General features: G+C 43.8%; 1 protein-coding gene across 1 annotated transcript in view; it reads right to left on the bottom strand.

Annotated features, from left to right (window-relative positions):
- Positions 1-18,180, bottom strand: part of LOC126235523 (uncharacterized) — a 436,836-nt gene that overhangs the window by 80,522 nt on the left and 338,134 nt on the right. The window contains exon 11 of the mRNA XM_049944241.1: positions 17,726-17,905. Within this exon, the coding sequence (XP_049800198.1) occupies positions 17,726-17,905 (180 nt within the window). The remainder of the gene's footprint in view (positions 1-17,725; positions 17,906-18,180) is intronic.

Below are 18,180 nucleotides of genomic sequence, written 5' to 3'. Positions count from 1 at the left end.
TCAGGAACATTTCCCCGTGTTCAGAGAAACGCAAAAGGTACAGTTGATTTACGGGGGTTCCGAATGCGTGGGCGTCATTAGCAGTACAAACGCCCATAAGCCAGGCTGAAGTTAGGTGGAATAATTTTTGTGTGTGCCCCAGACGTCGAGTACAGCAAATAGCAAGTTTCCACGTTTCACATTTAAGTAATAGTTATGTAATGAGTTTTATACCCCCCCCCCCCCCCCACACACACACACACACGCACACTCACACACATCATGAGAACTGGTGAGAAGCTATTAGACGTCAGTGAAGCATCCGGTACTATTTCAGTTTTATTTTAGACGTGTTTCACCTGGAAAGATTATGGTCTTCAGGCCTCCTCTTTTCACAGGTAGTGAGTGGGAGAGGACACATTATTCCTTTGGCCGACCATGTGTGGAGAAGAGCGGTGGGTAGTCGTCACCCACACGTCTCCTGGTGGTTTCAAGTTTTTCTGCTGTTTGTCATCCCACAGCAGCTTTGTATGCTCGGTAAGCTACTTGTAGTTCGTTGCTTCGGTGCTGAGACGACACGGCCTTCGTAAAGACTGACCCTTCCACCCGCGATAATTGTGACTGGTTCGCTTTCTGCGCGTGTTTTGTCCCACTGCTTCTATACTAGATGCGGTTCAGTGCACTGTTATGGTTCTTCGCTTTTCCTGCGTCTGGCCAAGCGACTTGAAGAGCGTGTCGCACGTATCAAACATAATAGCTTCCATGTGGTAGCAGTCGTAGACTTAGAACTTGACTGCGTATTTGAAATTATTGGGGTTTTTATAAATTTCTTCTGTGTTCAGTGTCATTAATTTTCACCTCCAAATATATATCTTGGCTAGCACCTTCTGTAATAAATTGCCAAGTCGCTTTCTTTAGTTATTTGGAGCCCGGAAGCTTATGCTCCGCACTGGGGCTAATCTTGTTCCTTATATTTTGGTGGGTTACAATCCTAGGTCTAGGTTGTGTTTACGTTGGTGAGGTTCATCAGCCAATCGTTCGCGTCTTTATTCCATCTATGATTCCAGTCCCGCAGGACAGTTGAGTATTTATCTTTTCCCCCTCTTGGCATGATTTGAAGCTTAATCTCAGTTGGCCATTGGAGTTCTTTACTATCAGATGCAAGTGGAAGTGGTTGACTTGGCCAGTTTGCTTATTATCTTTTAGCGATTTGTCATAAACGTTGTCTACGCTGGCAGCGTGTAACGTGATGACTGAAGTTTTACTCGTTTCAAAAAATGGTTCAAATGGCTCTGAGCACTATGGGACTCAACTGCTGTGGTCATCAGTCCCCTAGAACTAACCTAAGGACATCACACACATCCATGCCCGAGGCAGGATTCGAACCTGCGACCGCAGCAGTCGCACGGTTCCGGACTGCGCGCCTAGAACCGCGAGACCACCGCGGCCGGCTTACTCGTTTCACTTAAATATTGCTTCTCTCTTCCTGATGCTATAACTGTATGTTTGTGCCTTGGGGCGTGTTTCCACTGCATGCTTAGCACAGGAGGAGTGTGGTTGAGCAACGTATCGGGCCCAGCCTAAGTAATTTCGGGTCTATTCGTTGGGATCACATTGGCCGATGTGTGGCGGTATCATATCGAGCTACTTTAATTTTTTCTGTTTCGTTTTAATGAGCTCCTTTTTTAGGTAAACCTGAATTATTTGTTGTATTTTAATCAAACACGTTCTAAAGATGTTTGTGGTGTACCTATATGAAGACTAATTTCTCATAAACTTTGGAGATAGTTACGTTGCTTTAATTGGTGAAATATTGTCTTGTCTCTCTTATTAAAATCTGTTGTAAACATTTCTGCAATAGTAACCAGTGGCACACGAGATTTGCATAGTTCTGAAAAGAGAAAATTTGTTGTATATTTAAATTTCCATACTTCATGTTCCTATGAATGGTTTTTGGAGAGTTGAGAGTAAGTATTTGAATTAACGCTATAACCTTTCGTTATTCGATCTCAATGAAAATTTTTAAGACATTGTTTATCGATTATCCGTAACTGTTTTTAAGTAATTCTATTTAATTTAATAGTTTTGTCTTAACATGTGAAGCTCCTAATTGCCTAATTAATGAAGTCATTCTGCTGGCAAATGTTAATGAAAATATTTCGGACGAATGATGATCAGCCCTTATTTGGCCTGGTCCTTCCACTCCCAGGCAACCTTACGAAAATAGTGTGTACCAATTACACTATGTATATATAGTACATGATTACAATCTAAGAAAATAAAAAGGATTCATCACTAAGAATTTATACAAATTGGTCACCAACGGCTGTCCACACAGGTGTCGACGGAAAATCGATAACTATAAGCTTTGGCGGACGAAGCACGAATGTGTGACGCTACAGCGGAGTTTCACGGCGCAGCTGGCAAGAATAGTGAACAGGGAGAATGTCGATACCAGGTCATAAATTCTTTGCGAAATTCACTGTTTGTACTCAGTTGGTCAGTAACTGTGCCTCGCAGATAGGCTCGTGAACAACGTACGCAGATGTCAACGTTTTAGAGAGGACGTGTATTTGGGCTCATAGAAGCTGGTGGGGAGTAGTCGGTGAATCGTTCGACATTTGAATAGGAGCGATGTTACTATTCGACAATATTGAGAGGGAAGAGTGAGCCTTGGCCAAACACAGCATCAAGAAAGAAGCGGTCGACATGGAGATACGACTGAACGTGAGGACTATCCAGTCATCACAGAGGCACTCAGACTTCCGGATTCATCATTATCATGGATCATAAGTGCAACTGGTGCTTCAGTGACCACAACGACCATTTATATGCAGCTCACAGAAAGGGGCTGAGCCGACGGGCCCCTTATGCCGACTACCGTAGACCCCTGTACACCATCAAGCAAGTTTGTAGCGGTGTCGGACACATTCGGCCTGGAATCCCATTGGCGGGAGTATAATTGTATTCACTGACAAGTCCAGCTTGCGCTGAGATCCGATAACGATCGAAGACGTGTTTCCGGACGCCCCGCACAGCGGTAGGATACCAGCCTGTCTCCGGCCACTAGGTCCTGCAGCCAGGACTAATGGTCTTGAATGCCATTTCATTTCATAGCAGGACACCTTTGGTTGGCATCCACGGCACCCTTGCAGCAGAGGGGTATGTCCACGATATTTTCGGCCTCGTTTTGTTGCCCCTCATGGAAATCCGCCCTGGGCTTACATTTCAGCAAGATAATGCCCAACCCCATACGGTGAGTGTTTCTATTACTCTTCTTCGTGTTTGCCAAACCCCACCATGGTCAGCAAGCTCGCCCGATCTCTCCCCAACTGAGAACGTTTGGAGCATTATGGGCAGGCTCCCCCAAGCAGTGGTTAGCACACTGACTTGCTTTGAGATGGTTGGTTCAAACACGCGTTCCGGCCATCCTGTGATAGCATTTCCGTGATTCACCTAAATCGCTTCAGGAGAATGCTGGGGTGGTTCATTTGATAGGGCACGACTGACTTCGTTCCACATCCTTCGCTAATCCGGCAGGACCGATGGCCTCCATGTTCGATCCACTTCCCCGAATCAACTAACCAACCAGTTCGGAAATTTGCGACCTAACGAGCCAAGGAGGACATCCAACAACGCCATCAATCAGTGCCAAGAAGAATACCTGCTTACATAAGAGCCGGAGGTGGACCAACGCGCTGCTGACTCCTCATTTTTTGCCTTAAAGTGTAATAATGAGAAGTAAGTGCTAGAGGACATTTACAAATGGGGGAGTGGAAGAAGAGAAGAATGCGTTGACACGTGAAATACAGCTAAGCAACACGTCTTATCGAAATCAACAACAGAAAGCTTTTCAAAGTACACCGAACAACAAATAAGTTCCGGAATGCTGCACTCCAGTGTCGAAATGACAGCCTGAGTGTTACCGTAACGCATTGTACGGGCAGTTTTTGGAGAAGATCGACGGAAAAAAATATGAAGAAAAGACACTGTCTTATCTGACCAACGGAATTCTAAAGAAGGAAATATTGCTACAGAAGGACAACGCCTTCCAAGCCAGGATAAAGAAACCGGCAGAAGACACAGAAGGCAGATTCTGCAAAGAATTTGAGGAAATTATGAACTATATCTTGAACTGTTGTGAAACTATCGCTCCAATTGAGCGGAAAAATATAAGCAGAATGCTGTGTCACGGATAATCTATTGGAATGTGTGGCAAAATGACCGTCCGCCGGCGGCGAGTAACTAGTAGGGCCAAAAACCAGAGAAAATTGTCAAAACCGAACATGCAAGTAACTGTGGTACTTCCGACTTCAGTCACATCGAACGCTGGAACGTAAATACCGGAGATGTGGATAAAAAGGAGGAGTGGATAATTAATATTGTCATCTCATGTGACAGCAGAATCGATGAGAAACGATCAAAAACCTGTCGAATACGATGATTTGAAAATTGAACTACAGCTACTCTGGGGTCAACCAGTGGAAGTGGTTGCACTGGTTCGCCGTACACTGCGAGCAGTGACGAAAGATCGCCGTGGGAACGTGAAAGTATCTATCTGCCTACTGGCGCTTTAGCTGGGGTCTAACGAATTATTCACCGATGCATCGCGCACTTGGAGACGCTTGGAACGTGTCTGACTTGAGAAACGCGAAATCCATTATAGTGTCCTCATTTGTTATGTTTACTCTTCTAGTAGTAATAATAAATAAAGTAGTCAGCGTACAGTATTTCAGATGCGGTAACATGTGTTCTGACACTCTTTAAAAAACACTGACATCATTCTTTTTTCTGTTATATCCCTCCATAGCGTTGCTCTGTCCTAAGGGCACATTTCGTCACCTGCACAATGGGTTTCGAAGCTAACGATACCTTGCTCCAAGCCTTTCAGTTGAGTTAAGAGGAAAGCAAATTCATGTCGTGAAACATGAATTCGGATGGTCAGCAGGCGTACTGAATACTTGGAGTTCCACTAGTATTTCGTAATGACCCCTTCATTAGACGTAACATTACGTCACAGTTTCAAAAACTATTCTTATAATTTGTCTTCTACAGTAGAAATTGTATGACGTTGGTTCGTTCTGGCGGAAGGACTTTCCGTTGTCTAACCCAAAACTCTCATTGGGTGCCTTTCTCTCTCTCTCTCTCTCTCTCTCTCTCTCTCTCTCTCTCTCTCTCTTAAGCCTGTGACATCTTACAGATGAGGTCGCCCGAAACGGTTTCATACACTTTGCTGGTTTCAGCATGACCGCAGAATTCATCGAAGGACCAACGTCGAAATCACAGCCCTGACTATCACACTTCACATTTAGAAGACGACAGTCTCGGTAGCACACTCCTCTTACTGCAGTCAATATGTAAACACGATCTTGAGTGAACCTTGGAAATGAGATTCGTGGACAACTTAAGTCATTTGCTAGTTTAATAACTCTCTTGCACTTCATTTCAGAGCAGCATTTGTATCCTACGTCGTCAATGATTTGTATGTATTCCAATACAGGATAATTAACGAAGATATACAAATATTTCAATATGTTATTCTGCAAGTAAAACTAAAAAAAGTTCATATACACTGATGTCCGCAAATGTTTAGTTACGGAGTTACGGATAATGAAAGATTTTGCCCGAAATTCAGCAACTTCGCTAATATGAAGCCATCGCAACCTGGACGAGGTTAAAGTAAAGCACGATTTCCATTTATTTTGATTTTATTGGTCTGGTGAATCTAATAAAACATGTCCCAGACGTGTATCAGCAGCAGTTTTCCAGAAAACCCGTAGAAGCAAATAAGTAATTTAGTAAAATTTTTAATTTATTAATTACTTGGCCCAATTTGCTTTTTAAATTCCAGACCATTGCACAAAGTTTTCAACAGAGGTTGTAGAGAATTTAATTTTGGAAAAATGATAGTAATAACGTTAGCTCAAAGTGTATGAATGTGTCAGATAATCTGCTTTTATTAATACCATAGCACATGTGAATTCAAGTTAAATCGGAAAAAACGAAGCTCAGTGTTCAGGAAGTTATACAGTGTACATACAATTTGACAATACATTTACAATAAACGTTCAAAAAAGTCTCCATCGAGTTCAATGCCATTATTTGCACGTCTATTTTGTTGCTCGTTTCAGTTTCACAGTCTTGTTCTTAAATTAGTCAATTGCATTCGCAATGCGATCAAGTAATGCCTCAGGTATACTGACTTTATCCTCATAAATTATGTCTTTCATCCATTCCCATACATAAAAATCTACTGCTGGTTTTGATGGTGGTAAGTTCCTATGGGACCAAACTGCTGAGTTCATCGGTCCCTAGGCTTACACACTACTCAATCTAACTTAAACTAACTTACGCTAAGGGCAACACACACACTCATGCCCGAAGGAGGACTCGAACCAACGAAGGGGCCAGCAGCTCGAACTGTGACAAGGAGCCCCAGACAGCGTGGCTACACCGCACGCCAATCCATTTGTGTAGCACCACGACCAATCAATTTCCGGGGAAAATGTTGATTTAAATGTGTTGGTGAAACGTGGAGGCGCGTTGTCATCTTGAAAATATATTTGCAATCGTGTAGCAAGTGGAACATCTTCGAGCAAGCGGGGCGTTTCTTCTTGAAGGAATTGCAAGTACGTCTCGGCAGTTAGACGTCCTGGGAAAATGAATAGTCCAATAAAGTGTGTGTTGATTTATCACACCTCACATTTATGCTAAATCGCTGCTGGAAATTGCGTTGCACTGTTGAATGTGGTTTTGCTTCAGAACATATCTGCTCGTTATGTAAACTGTTTATACCATCTCGAGTAAACAGTGCCTCATCAGTAAGTAAAATGTATTTGTGTAACTGCCAATTAGTACTTAACCAGTTGCACTATTCCAAGTGAAGTGCTGGATCTACTGGATGCAAATGACGAATTTTTTATTTATGGTAAGGATACAGATTATTGTAGTTCAGTGTACGCCATACCTTAGATTGTGAAATGCCTAGTTGTTGAAGATCCGTCGTGTATTGTTACCCTGGCTGCATTGAACAGCTTCCATAATATCCTCATCATCGTCTTCATCTATCGAGCGCTAGTAGAGAACCTGTCTCCTGTAACATTCGAAATACTCCACTAATTGTTCGCGCATTCGGAATCCACCGAGCTGGATAACGCACGCGATATTCGTTAACTGCAGCTGTCGTAAATTTGAAAGGCATCCCTATGTCATAAATAATCTCCAAACTACAACAGATGCTATGTGGTTTCACTTAAATATACTGTTTGTATTATGTTCTTTCATTGAACAATACACAAACCTAATTCGTTTCAAGGTTAGGAAACGACTGAACAACTCTCTAAGGAGTTGACAACAATGAAATAAACGTTTATACATTCGTAATGGAAAGTAAACAAATTTACTTGTATAATAATCTTTGCTTCTCTGGATGTTTCCGGAGAACTGCTTTGGATACACGCCTGGGACATGTTTTATTAGAGTCACCACGCCAATAACGACAAAATAAATGGAAATCGTGCTTTACTTTGTGAGGCGTCCGGATTTTATGGACCTTACATCAGCTTGATCCATAACGACAGAATGGTACAGTATGAGAGCCTCAGAAAATAATAATCATATTATATCAACAAAAGGCAATTTCAGTTAATCTCATGTACCGAAAACTAACAAAACAATATCTACCAATATTGGCAGGAACAAACAAGTTGGAGGCGAACCGAGAAGGCGGTTAATGATATCGTAAAACTCCCATCTAGCAAGAGAACGGCGAGCTTCAGCGCAGAAACAGATAAGGCCATAACTATGCATTATTCCTTTTAACGTAAATGAGTCTGGGACCGAGGGTAAGTGTCTGCACGTCTTTAAAGTGCTAGGCTGCGACCCAGCAAGGAAAATAAAAATTTTTATTCACCTCTAGCGAGACGGTGATTGACTGAAGCCATACTTGGCTACGCAGACGGGACACGGTGGGGAAATCCCCATTATATAAAAGCATTTTGAGGCCTTAAGGGTCTATCTCTCTCTCTCTCTCTCTCTCTCATCTCGTGGCAGACCGCCCAAGTGTGTGGAAATAAGCGAGGGCATTGAGAGCTTTGCTTTCAGCGAAGTGAGGACGATACGCTTCACGTATCGTGGCGACAGATACCAAAGCAGTAGTTAATCATTCCTGCGGGAATTTTTGTGGGCAAAGAAATTGTACATGTTGCTCCAACCCATAGGGGGTGTGCGACAGCCATTATTTCGACTAGGGAAAGATTAACGTTCTACGGAACGCAGGGAAGTTGTGACTGATGAATTCAGTCAAGGGCAGAGTTGGGAATTAGCATTTCAAATACAGCACGGATACAACGTCATTCAGATGCCACTGGGTAAAGTAAATGCTGAGTCTAGATTTTGCTCACTCCGACTTGCGTACACTTTGACCATTGAATATCAAAAGCTAAGATACTAATGTACCCTTACATTGAGTACATGAGAGTTTTCTCATTGCTTCAAAAAGAAAATTTATTCTCCACCAACTCAGTGCATTGACCAGCTACGACAACGTAGATTTAAATCAGTTGATGAGGATTTTTAATAATCATTCTTTCGTGTGATAAAAAGTTTTCTTGTGTATAGATAACGATTTTAATAATCGTCGTTTCAATATGTCCAAAAGTTAATTATTTTCTCATTGAGTGTCAAAAGTAAAGGAACATGATTGTTGTTTAACACTTGACCCATGAAAGCAAAAGTTGATAAATTATGTACAGAATAAAAAAAATCCAATAGATGCGTTGTCTTTCTACAAGAACCCAAACTTTCACTTTTATTAAGTCATGCATTCTAAGTACGTGAGAGCAGCATTTCTAATGATTTTTGTTGCGATCCACGCCTGATATTAGCTACCTTACAGGGCCAGGGTCATATTTATTTACAATATCTATTTAACACCCCGGGCTTGAGGAGACAGTTCAGATGTTTTGTCCATTTGCGCGCTAAGCGGTAAACAGATTTTGCACACATTAGTACACTCAATGTGCAGGTACAAAGGTTGGATATACAACAACTTTAACCACGTCCAGTTTTGCAATGGACTCATATTAGCGTAGTTGCTAAATTTCAGGCAAAATCTTTTATTAGCCATAACTCCGTAACTCCGTATCTAAACATCTGCGGACCTATGTTCCCCAGAACTTTTTTCTTTAGTTTTAGTTACAGAATAACATATTAAAATATTGGCATATCTTCGTGAATAACCCTGTATCTGTCATCCCCAATAGTTTTTAGAATGTATAGCTCCATCGGGTACCAATCGAAGCTATTGCTTGGTGTCTTAACACATGTCCTGTCATCCTGTCGGCTCTTCTTGTCAGTGTTTCCCATATGAATTTCCTTTTCTGAACCTGTACAGAAACTCGTCATTCGTTAATCTGTCTACCTAATACACAACGTTCTCGTCTTTTCAAATTTTCCAGCAGTCCGTAATTCACCTCCACACAATACGCTGCTCGATACGTATATTCTCAGTAATTTCTGCTCAAAATTAATGCCGATATTTGGCAAAGGTAGGCTTTTCTTGGCGAAAAATGCTTTTCCACCTGTGCCAGTCTTCATGTCTACCTTGTTTCCTTTGTCGTGCGTCATTTTGCTTCCGAGGTTGGAGAATTTCTTCGCGTCCTCTTATTCGGGCTCCCCTGCTAAGTTTACTACTAATCTCGTCTCTGCTGTTCGTTATTACTTTCGTCAGTTTTCGGTTTTTTTTTTTTTTCCAATCCACATTTTGTGCTGAGACTGTTCATTCCAATCAACAGGTCCTGTAATTCTGCCTCATTTTCACTGTGGAGAATAACGTTATCCGTGAATGTTATCATGGATATCCTTTCACCCTGACTATCTTAATAGCATTGCTAAACTATCTTTTAATTTCATCGTTGCTTCTTCGACGTCTACATGAACAGTAGGACACTATTTTCAATCCGAGCAACTTTCTTGGTTTCAAATTTTTATTTTTGATTGTTTCCTCGAGGTTCTTTGACGTATTACACTCTGGATACTCCTAGAAAACTGGGGAATCTGTCTTGGGAAAATGGAAGGAAGATTCGAGACCATCAACACGACATCAAGATGATCATAAGCGTGCGTGTGGTTCTGAATATACTCAGAGATATCACGTTCAAAGAGTAAAAGGAAATCCCAAACCAGAGTTGAGTCACGTACTGGCTCGTATCGATAAGTTGCAGAAGCTCCGTACACATTCGCTACTCACAAGGGAACCTCTCCATCGCACCCCCACTCAGGTTTAGTCGTAAGATGACTCAGTAGGTAGACCCTCAAATCTAAACACAGTTCAAGCATGAGACAGGAAGAAGGCGTTCTGAGCTATGAAAATACATCACAATAGAAACAGTGAATGGTCTAAGCTTAACAAGTGCGAGACGGCATAGAGTGTAGCAGCAATGGCGTCGTGCTTAAGCAGTCACGCTGTGGGACTATGGAGCGGGTGAAAAGAGTTCTAAACTCCCTCGTGCTATTTATTTTTTTCCACAACTTTATGAACTGTCTGTCTAGACATTGAAATGTATCTTCTCTTTCTGTAGTCTTGGCCATTGTCTTACCATACATTGGTTATAGAATATAAATAATGTGGTAAGAATACATTATCGTCGCAAGTAAATGTGATGAATAGTGACAGCAGGCGAGATATCACATAGACGTCTCATAGAAATGAAAACAACAAGAAGACGGTTGTGAAAGTCATGTGGTAAGAATACATTATCGTCTCAAGTAAATGTGATCAATAGTAACAGCAGGCGAGATATCACATAGATGTCTCATAGTAATGAAAACAACTAGGAGACGGTTGTGAACTATTTTACAACGAAGGAATGCATGAGTAAAAGCTTCCAAAAGGGAATGCAACTTCCAAAAGATTGACAGAGCACAGAGAAACTGTGTGATTGTGAAACTGTTGCGTTCATTTGTTGCAGCTTACGTGACAATCTATTATGTTTTCAACATTTCCTTGGGAGCGATCACATTCACATTCATACGAACACTTAAATCGGGCAAAGAGTCATATCTTACTCATTCACGAGACGTACAAATTAGGTCCTGTCATGTGATACTTGTACTGTCACTAGAGACATGTTTTCCGGTGGAGGATTCGGTCTCAAATCTTTGGCTTCGATTAACGGAGGCATGCATGTGCTTGCTCACTGTTCAGTGCGACGACTAGTGGTGAGCATTTACACTGATGAGCCACAACATTATGCCCAACGACCTACTATCGATACAAAGCCGTTCAAGCGATAGCAGCGTCATCTGGCGAGGAATGACTGCTAGTCAGACAAACGCAATGCACGTAATGTTAATGAGAGTGCTGTTCGTGTGTAGAATGGTGAAGGCTTGCGGATTGGAGCCACCACGCTACAGATATCGGACGTCGTAGGCTGGGCAGACTGGTAAAACAGGACAGGCGGCAAACGGTGGCAGAACTAACATCAGACTTTAATGCTGGGCATACTGCAAGTGCTTCTGAACAAACAGACCGAACACTCCTAACGACGGTCCTCCTCAGCCGACGACCCGTGCCTGTGCCAACTTAAACACCACGACATCGGCAACTACAACACAAATGGGCACGTGACCATCGACCCTGAAAGTTGGCGCATTGGCAGAGTGTTGCATGGTCATATGAATCCCGATTCTTTGCTCATCAACCGATGACAGGGCGTGAATCCTCGTCTTCCAGAGGAACATCTCCGACACCTGTACTGCGGGACACAGACAAGCTGGCAGTGGGTCCATTATGCTCTGGGAAACATTCACGTGCGCATACATGGGTCCAATGGAGCTCGCGGAAGGCACTATGTCGGCCAAGGAGTATCGTACACTGGTTGCAGACCACCTACACACATTCATAACGATCCTGTTTCCTTACGGTATCGTCATTTTTCAACAAGATTATACACAATGTCACAAGGCCAAGAGTACGATGGAGTGGTTCGAAGAACACAGTGGTGAGTTCCATTTGGTGTCCGGACCTCCTAACTCACCAGATCTGAACCTGATCGAATACATCTGGGATGCCACTGGCGTCTGAGCTCATCGCACCTTTCCCGGAATCTGCGGGATTTATATGATCTGTGTTTGCAGATGTGGGGCCAAATTCCTCCAGGGACCTACCAAGGCCTCATCGCTTCCATGAACGATGCAAAATAAGATGGTTCAAATGGCTCTGAGCAGTATGGGACTTAACATCTGAGGTCATCAGTCCCCTAGAACTTAGAACTACTTCAACCTAACTAACGTAAGGACATGACACACATCCATGCCCGAGGCAGGATTCGAACCTGCGACCGTAGCGGTTGCGCGGTCCAGACTGTAGCGCCTAGAACCGCTCGGCCACTAGGCCGGCATGAAACGAAGCGTCAACTCTTTTATCAATGCCAAAGGTGGACATACCAGCTATTAGATATGTGGTCATAATGTTCCAGCTCATCAGTGTATCTCCACCGAAAGGCGAGTGGGAATTCCACCAAAACATTGGAGTCCTACTCAATTTGGTGAGCCGGAATTTTATTAAACTTAGCTGGGTTTGAGTGACTCGCTAATACGCCTATTTTTGTGTAAAGCTACTGGTGGCCCTTCGGTGAAGTTAAAAATAAAATTAAGTGAATGGTAAAACACTGAACAGGTGTGACGCGTTTTTTGTAATGCCACTGATGGGGCTTCGGTGAAGTTGGAAGTAAAATTAGGTGAGTGGTGAAACGTTGAAAAGCTGTGCCTCGTAAGCCAAATTGACGATTTTCCAGTTAAATTTATTTGTTGAGAGTAACGACACTAGAGGCCATTAATATAATTTCAAATCGATATCTCATGTGGTGAGAGTACTCTTGTTACTTTATGTAAGCTGTTATAAGGCCAAACAATGTCACTGTTATTTCAAGTGTATCTTAGCTTTACGTGACATGAATCATTTTGAACGGAACGTGTGTCTTCCTGTGCTACCACAATTATTGTACAAGTGTCAGTGTGGGAACTTTTCAGAATACGATATCTCGTAAACGACTCACACTAGTCTCCTGCAACGAATTCCAACTTACCCTAAATTTAGTCTGTTAATGACAAAAGGTACCGCCCCATTTAAAAAGTGTATGTTTGCAGAAAATTACGCTTTCTAAGTATTCTTTCATGGCTGTCTGACTTAGCCTGCTGCGCGCCGCGTAAGTCACGTGACCAGGGCTGTACAGTGAGCGCTACGCCAGGGCTGACCATTGCGCCAAGCCAGGCATACGGAACACGGGCCCTAGTTTTACTAGGCCCGTGTTGCTCGAAAATCAAACTTATCAGCGGAAGTGACGTCACGATAAGGCGCGCGTGACGTCTTATCAGCGCTTCCGCTTCCGAGGCAGCTGCAGGCTCATTCGACTCGAGGCAGCCGCACCGAGCACACAGCCATGGGCTACCGTCGCAGAAGATACGTGAGGAGGAGCAGAATGCCAGTGTACAAGACAGTGGATACGTTTTCAATTACACCAAATGAGACTGGTCAACAGGAGTTACTACAAGGACCTATTACTTTTGTTGGTTGCAAGATTCAATTTTCTTGTACTACAACAGAAGTAGTTAGTGGCAATGCATGGTTAACAATTGCTGTTTTGAGAGGTACTGAGAAACCTCTTGAAGGATTGGAAGCCTACAATGAGAGAGACATTATTTCTTATCGCACTTTTGCAATTGGAGTTATACCTAACCGTAATTATGGTACATGTGTTGTTACAACAGACAAGCCGTTTTCACTTTATACAAGGAATCGTAGGAGGATTAATGCAAATGAGAAACTTAATGTTTGGTGCAAACTTGTTGGTGTATTAACTAAGTATATTGTTGTACAAGTGTATGTTTGCAGAAAATTACGCTTTCTAAGTATTATTACAATCTGTTCGTTGGCTAACAATATGAACCGATGACTACCCATCCATTCTGTGAAAATCACACATCAGTAGCACTTTCTATTTCTACAATATTTGCGGTGTTAGTTTTTTAGGTGGCTCGCCCCATATTTTGTAAAAATTACAAACATGAAAAGAAATTTTGCATCACCCCTGTTCCCAGAACTCCTGAAGATAGACTTTGACTGTCGATATTCTGTCACAGACACAGTTCCTTTGACTGTTCAGAGACGTCACCAAAACCCGCCCAAAGATGTGAACAAGCATGCATGAGCAGCAACTATTAGACGGAGGGGTCCGAAAGCCGATCAGCTCCAGTCATTCCACCAGGAAGGAGGTACACGGTTCGTGTTGTCTGTAGTTCAAGCATGCCTAGACTGTCAATACCGCGGTTCGATCGCGTCCCCATTATTACTTTGTGCCACGAAGGGCTCTGAACAAGGGAAGTGTCTTGGCGTCTTGGAGTGAAGAAAAGCGATATTGTTCGGACATGGAGGAGATACGGAGAGACAGGAACTGTCGATGACATGCCTAGCTCAGGCCGCCCAAGGGCTACTACTGCAGTGGATGACCGCTAACTACGGGTTATGTCTCGGAGGAACGCTGACAGCAACGCCACCATGTTGAATAATGCTATTCGTGCAGCCACTGGACGTTGTATTACGACTCAAACTGGGCGCAATAGGCTGGATGCTGCGCAACTTCACTCCCGCCGTCCATGGCGAGGTCCATCTTTGCAACCACAACACCATGCACTGCGGTACAGATGGGCCCAACAACATGCCGAATGGACCGCTCAGGATTGGCATCACGTTCTTTTCACCGATGAGTGTCGCATACGCCTTCAACCAGACAATCGTCGGAGACGTGTTTGGGGGCAACACGTTCAGGCTGAACGCCTTAGACACACTGTCAAGGGAGTGCAGCAATGTGGAAGTTCCCTGCTGTTTTGGGATGGCATTATGTGGGGCCGACGTACGCCGCTGGTGGTCATGGAAGGCACCGTAACAGCTGTACGACACCAGAATGCCATCCTCCGAGCGATAGTGCAACCGTATCGGCAGCATATTGGCGAGGCATTCGTCTTCATGAACGACAATTCGCGTCCCCATCGTGCACATCTTGTGAATGACTTCCTTCAGGATAAGGACATGGCTCGACTAGAGTGGCCAGCATGTTCTCCAGACATGAACCCTATCGAACATGCCTGGAAGAGATTGAAAAGGGCTGATGTGACCCACCAATCACTCTGGGGAATCTTCGTCGAATCGCGGTTGAAGAATGGGACAATCTGGACCAACAGTGCCTTGATGAGTATGTGGCTAGTATGCCAAGACGAATACAGGCATGCAACAATGCAAGAGGACGTGCTACTGGGTATTAGAGGAACAGGTGTGTACAGTAATCTGAGCAACCACCTCTGAAGGTCTCACTGTTTTGTGGTACAACATGCAATGTGTCGTTTTGATAAGGAATAAAAAGGGTGGAAATGATGTTTATGTTGATGTCTATTCCAGTTTTCTGTACAGGTTCCAGAACTCTCGGAACCGAGGTGATGCAAAACTTTTTTTTATGTGTGTATAAAATTATGATTTCAAACTATCGTCACGAAATTTCTTCCCTGTTAAATATTGATCTTGATGTTATTTGAACTGATACTGATTATTAACTTCTCATGGTCGGGGCTCACAGATATGTAGAATTTTTTGAATGACACCATATCCGCCGTTTACTATGGAAATTACTTATTTCACAATTGCCATTTCCGCCTTTGAGCCACTTTTACTGGTGAGTGGTATTGCAAAAGATTTTGGTTCGGACTGTGTCAGACTTTCAAATCCTGGCGGTGACATTTATAGGCGTCGGAGGATTTAAATGTCTGATAAGTACTGAAGCGAAATTTTTTGCAGTACGAATTGATACTTGGCCCAAAGGCAACTGCGAAACAAAAAAAATTCTGCAGTCAACGGCCAATGGGATGTCTTTCAAAAAACGTATTGATTCTTGATTGCTAACTGTTTGATGTACCGGGTCATCAAAAAGTCAGTATAAATTTGAAAACTGAATAAATCACGGAATAGTGTAGATATAGAGGTACAAATTGACACCCATGCTTGGAATGACATGGGGTTATAATAGAAACGAAAAAACATAAAAGTTCAAAAAATGTCCGGCAGATGGCGCTTCATCTGATCAGAATAGCAATAATTAGCATAACCAAGTAAGACAAAGCAAAGATGATGTTCTTTACAGGAAATGCTCAAAATGTCCACCATCATTCCTCAACAATAGCTGTGGTCGATGAATAATGTTGTGAACAGCACTGTAAAGCATCGCCAGAGTTATGGTGAGGCATTGGCGTCGAATGTTGTGTTTCAGCATCCCTAGAGATGCCGATCGATCACGATACACTTGCGACTTCAGGTAACCCCAAAGCCAATAATCGGACGGACTGAGGTCTCGGGACCTGGGAGGCGAAGCATGACGAAAGTGGCGGCTGAGCACACGATCATCACCAAACGACGCGCACAAGAGATCTTTCACGCGTCTAGGAATATGGGGTGGAGTGCCATCCTGCATAAACATCGTACGTTCCAGCAGGTGTTTATCAGCCAGGCTGGGGATTATGCGATTCTGTAACATATCGGCGTACCTCTCACCCGTCACGGTAGCAGCTACAAAACCAGAGTCACGCATTTCCTCGAAGAAAAAAGGCCCGATAACGGTAGATGTGGTAAATCCAACCAATACTGCGACTTTCACGTCGTGCATTGGAGTTTCCACGACAGTTCTAGGATTTTCGGTAGCCCAAATGCTGCAGTTGTGGGCGTTGACAGACCCTCGGAGCGTGAAATGAGCTTCGTCGGTCCACAACACGTTACTCAACCAATCGTCGTATCCGCCATCTTTTGAAACGCCCACACCGCAAATGCCCTCCGCTTCACTAAATCGCCAGGTAACAGTTCATGATGCCGATGGACTTTGTACGGATAGCATCGGAGGGCACGCCTAAGTGCCAACCAAACAGTAGCGTATGGAATGCCGGTGCGACGTGCGACTGCACGAGCGCTGACTTCCCCGTGCATACACGAACCTGCTACAAGCTCCATTTCTTCCTGAACTGTCTCAGCAGCATTACGCCTTGTGCTCGGTCAGCCACTACGGGGTCCATCGTCTAAATAACCCATGGCTTCGAACTTCGAAATCATTCTCGCCACAGCTGCGTGTGCCAACGGACCTTTACCCGTTCGAATCCCCTTCCTATGGCGATAGGATCGTAACGCTGAACTAGCACATTACCCATTATGATAATACAGCTTCACCAAAAGCGCCTTTTCACGTAACGTGAACATGCTGCGACTGCTGGCGCATCTGATTCTCTCTCTCATTACAGCTCCTTTTATACACGATTGTCATGCGCAGTCACTGACGTTTTGCTGTCCAGTGCTACCTGTCGGACATTTTGTGAACTTTGTTTGTTTGTTTTTTTTTTTCTTGGTTCTAATAAAATCCCATGTCATTCCAAGCATGTGTGTCAATTTTTACCTCTCTGTCTACATTATTCCGTGGATTACTAAATTTTCAAATTTATACTGACTTTTTGATCACCCGACACATTTCTTTTAAGATTTGACTAACTTGAGTGAAGATTATACGTCTGGGAAATTTGTGAAAAAACTTTCGTGGCCCAGCACATGACCGCTCCCTCCTCCACGTATTGCTACTGTTATTTCAAGAGCGTTCGAACAGTGACTGACTACAAGTCAGAGCACTGAGGTGATGCGACAGAGGGTGTGCACGCTACGTACCTGCGTGGCCGAGTGGTCGACGCCGCTGCCCCTGCGGCAGTAGGGCAGCCGCACCCAGGACAGCACGCGGTGGCAGGGGCAGCTTGCGGGCCGCGCCGCCGGCGGCACGTCGTAGTGGTCCGCCATGGCCAGGCGCTCGCGCACCTGTCGCGGCGTGTCGTACGTCTCCCCTGCGTCGTCCTGCAAGACAGTGGAGGTACGGCCTTACCCAATGGAACGTGGCACTCACTGAATTCTAATGACGCTGCCCGTTCGGCTGGATGTACACCACTGGCCATTAAAACTGCTACACCACGAAGATGACGTGATACAGACGCGAAAATTAACCGACAGGAAGAAGATGCTGTGATATGCAAATGATTCGCTTTCAGAGCATCCACACAAGGTTGGCGCCGGTGACGACACCTACAACGTGCTGACACGAGGAAAGTTTCAAACCGATTTCTCATACACAA

Source organism: Schistocerca nitens, chromosome 2 (genome assembly GCF_023898315.1).
Source record: "Schistocerca nitens isolate TAMUIC-IGC-003100 chromosome 2, iqSchNite1.1, whole genome shotgun sequence".
Taxonomy (NCBI): domain Eukaryota; kingdom Metazoa; phylum Arthropoda; class Insecta; order Orthoptera; family Acrididae; genus Schistocerca; species Schistocerca nitens.
The sequence above is the reverse complement of the archived record's forward strand: the minus strand, read 5'-3'. Positions and strand labels throughout refer to the sequence as shown.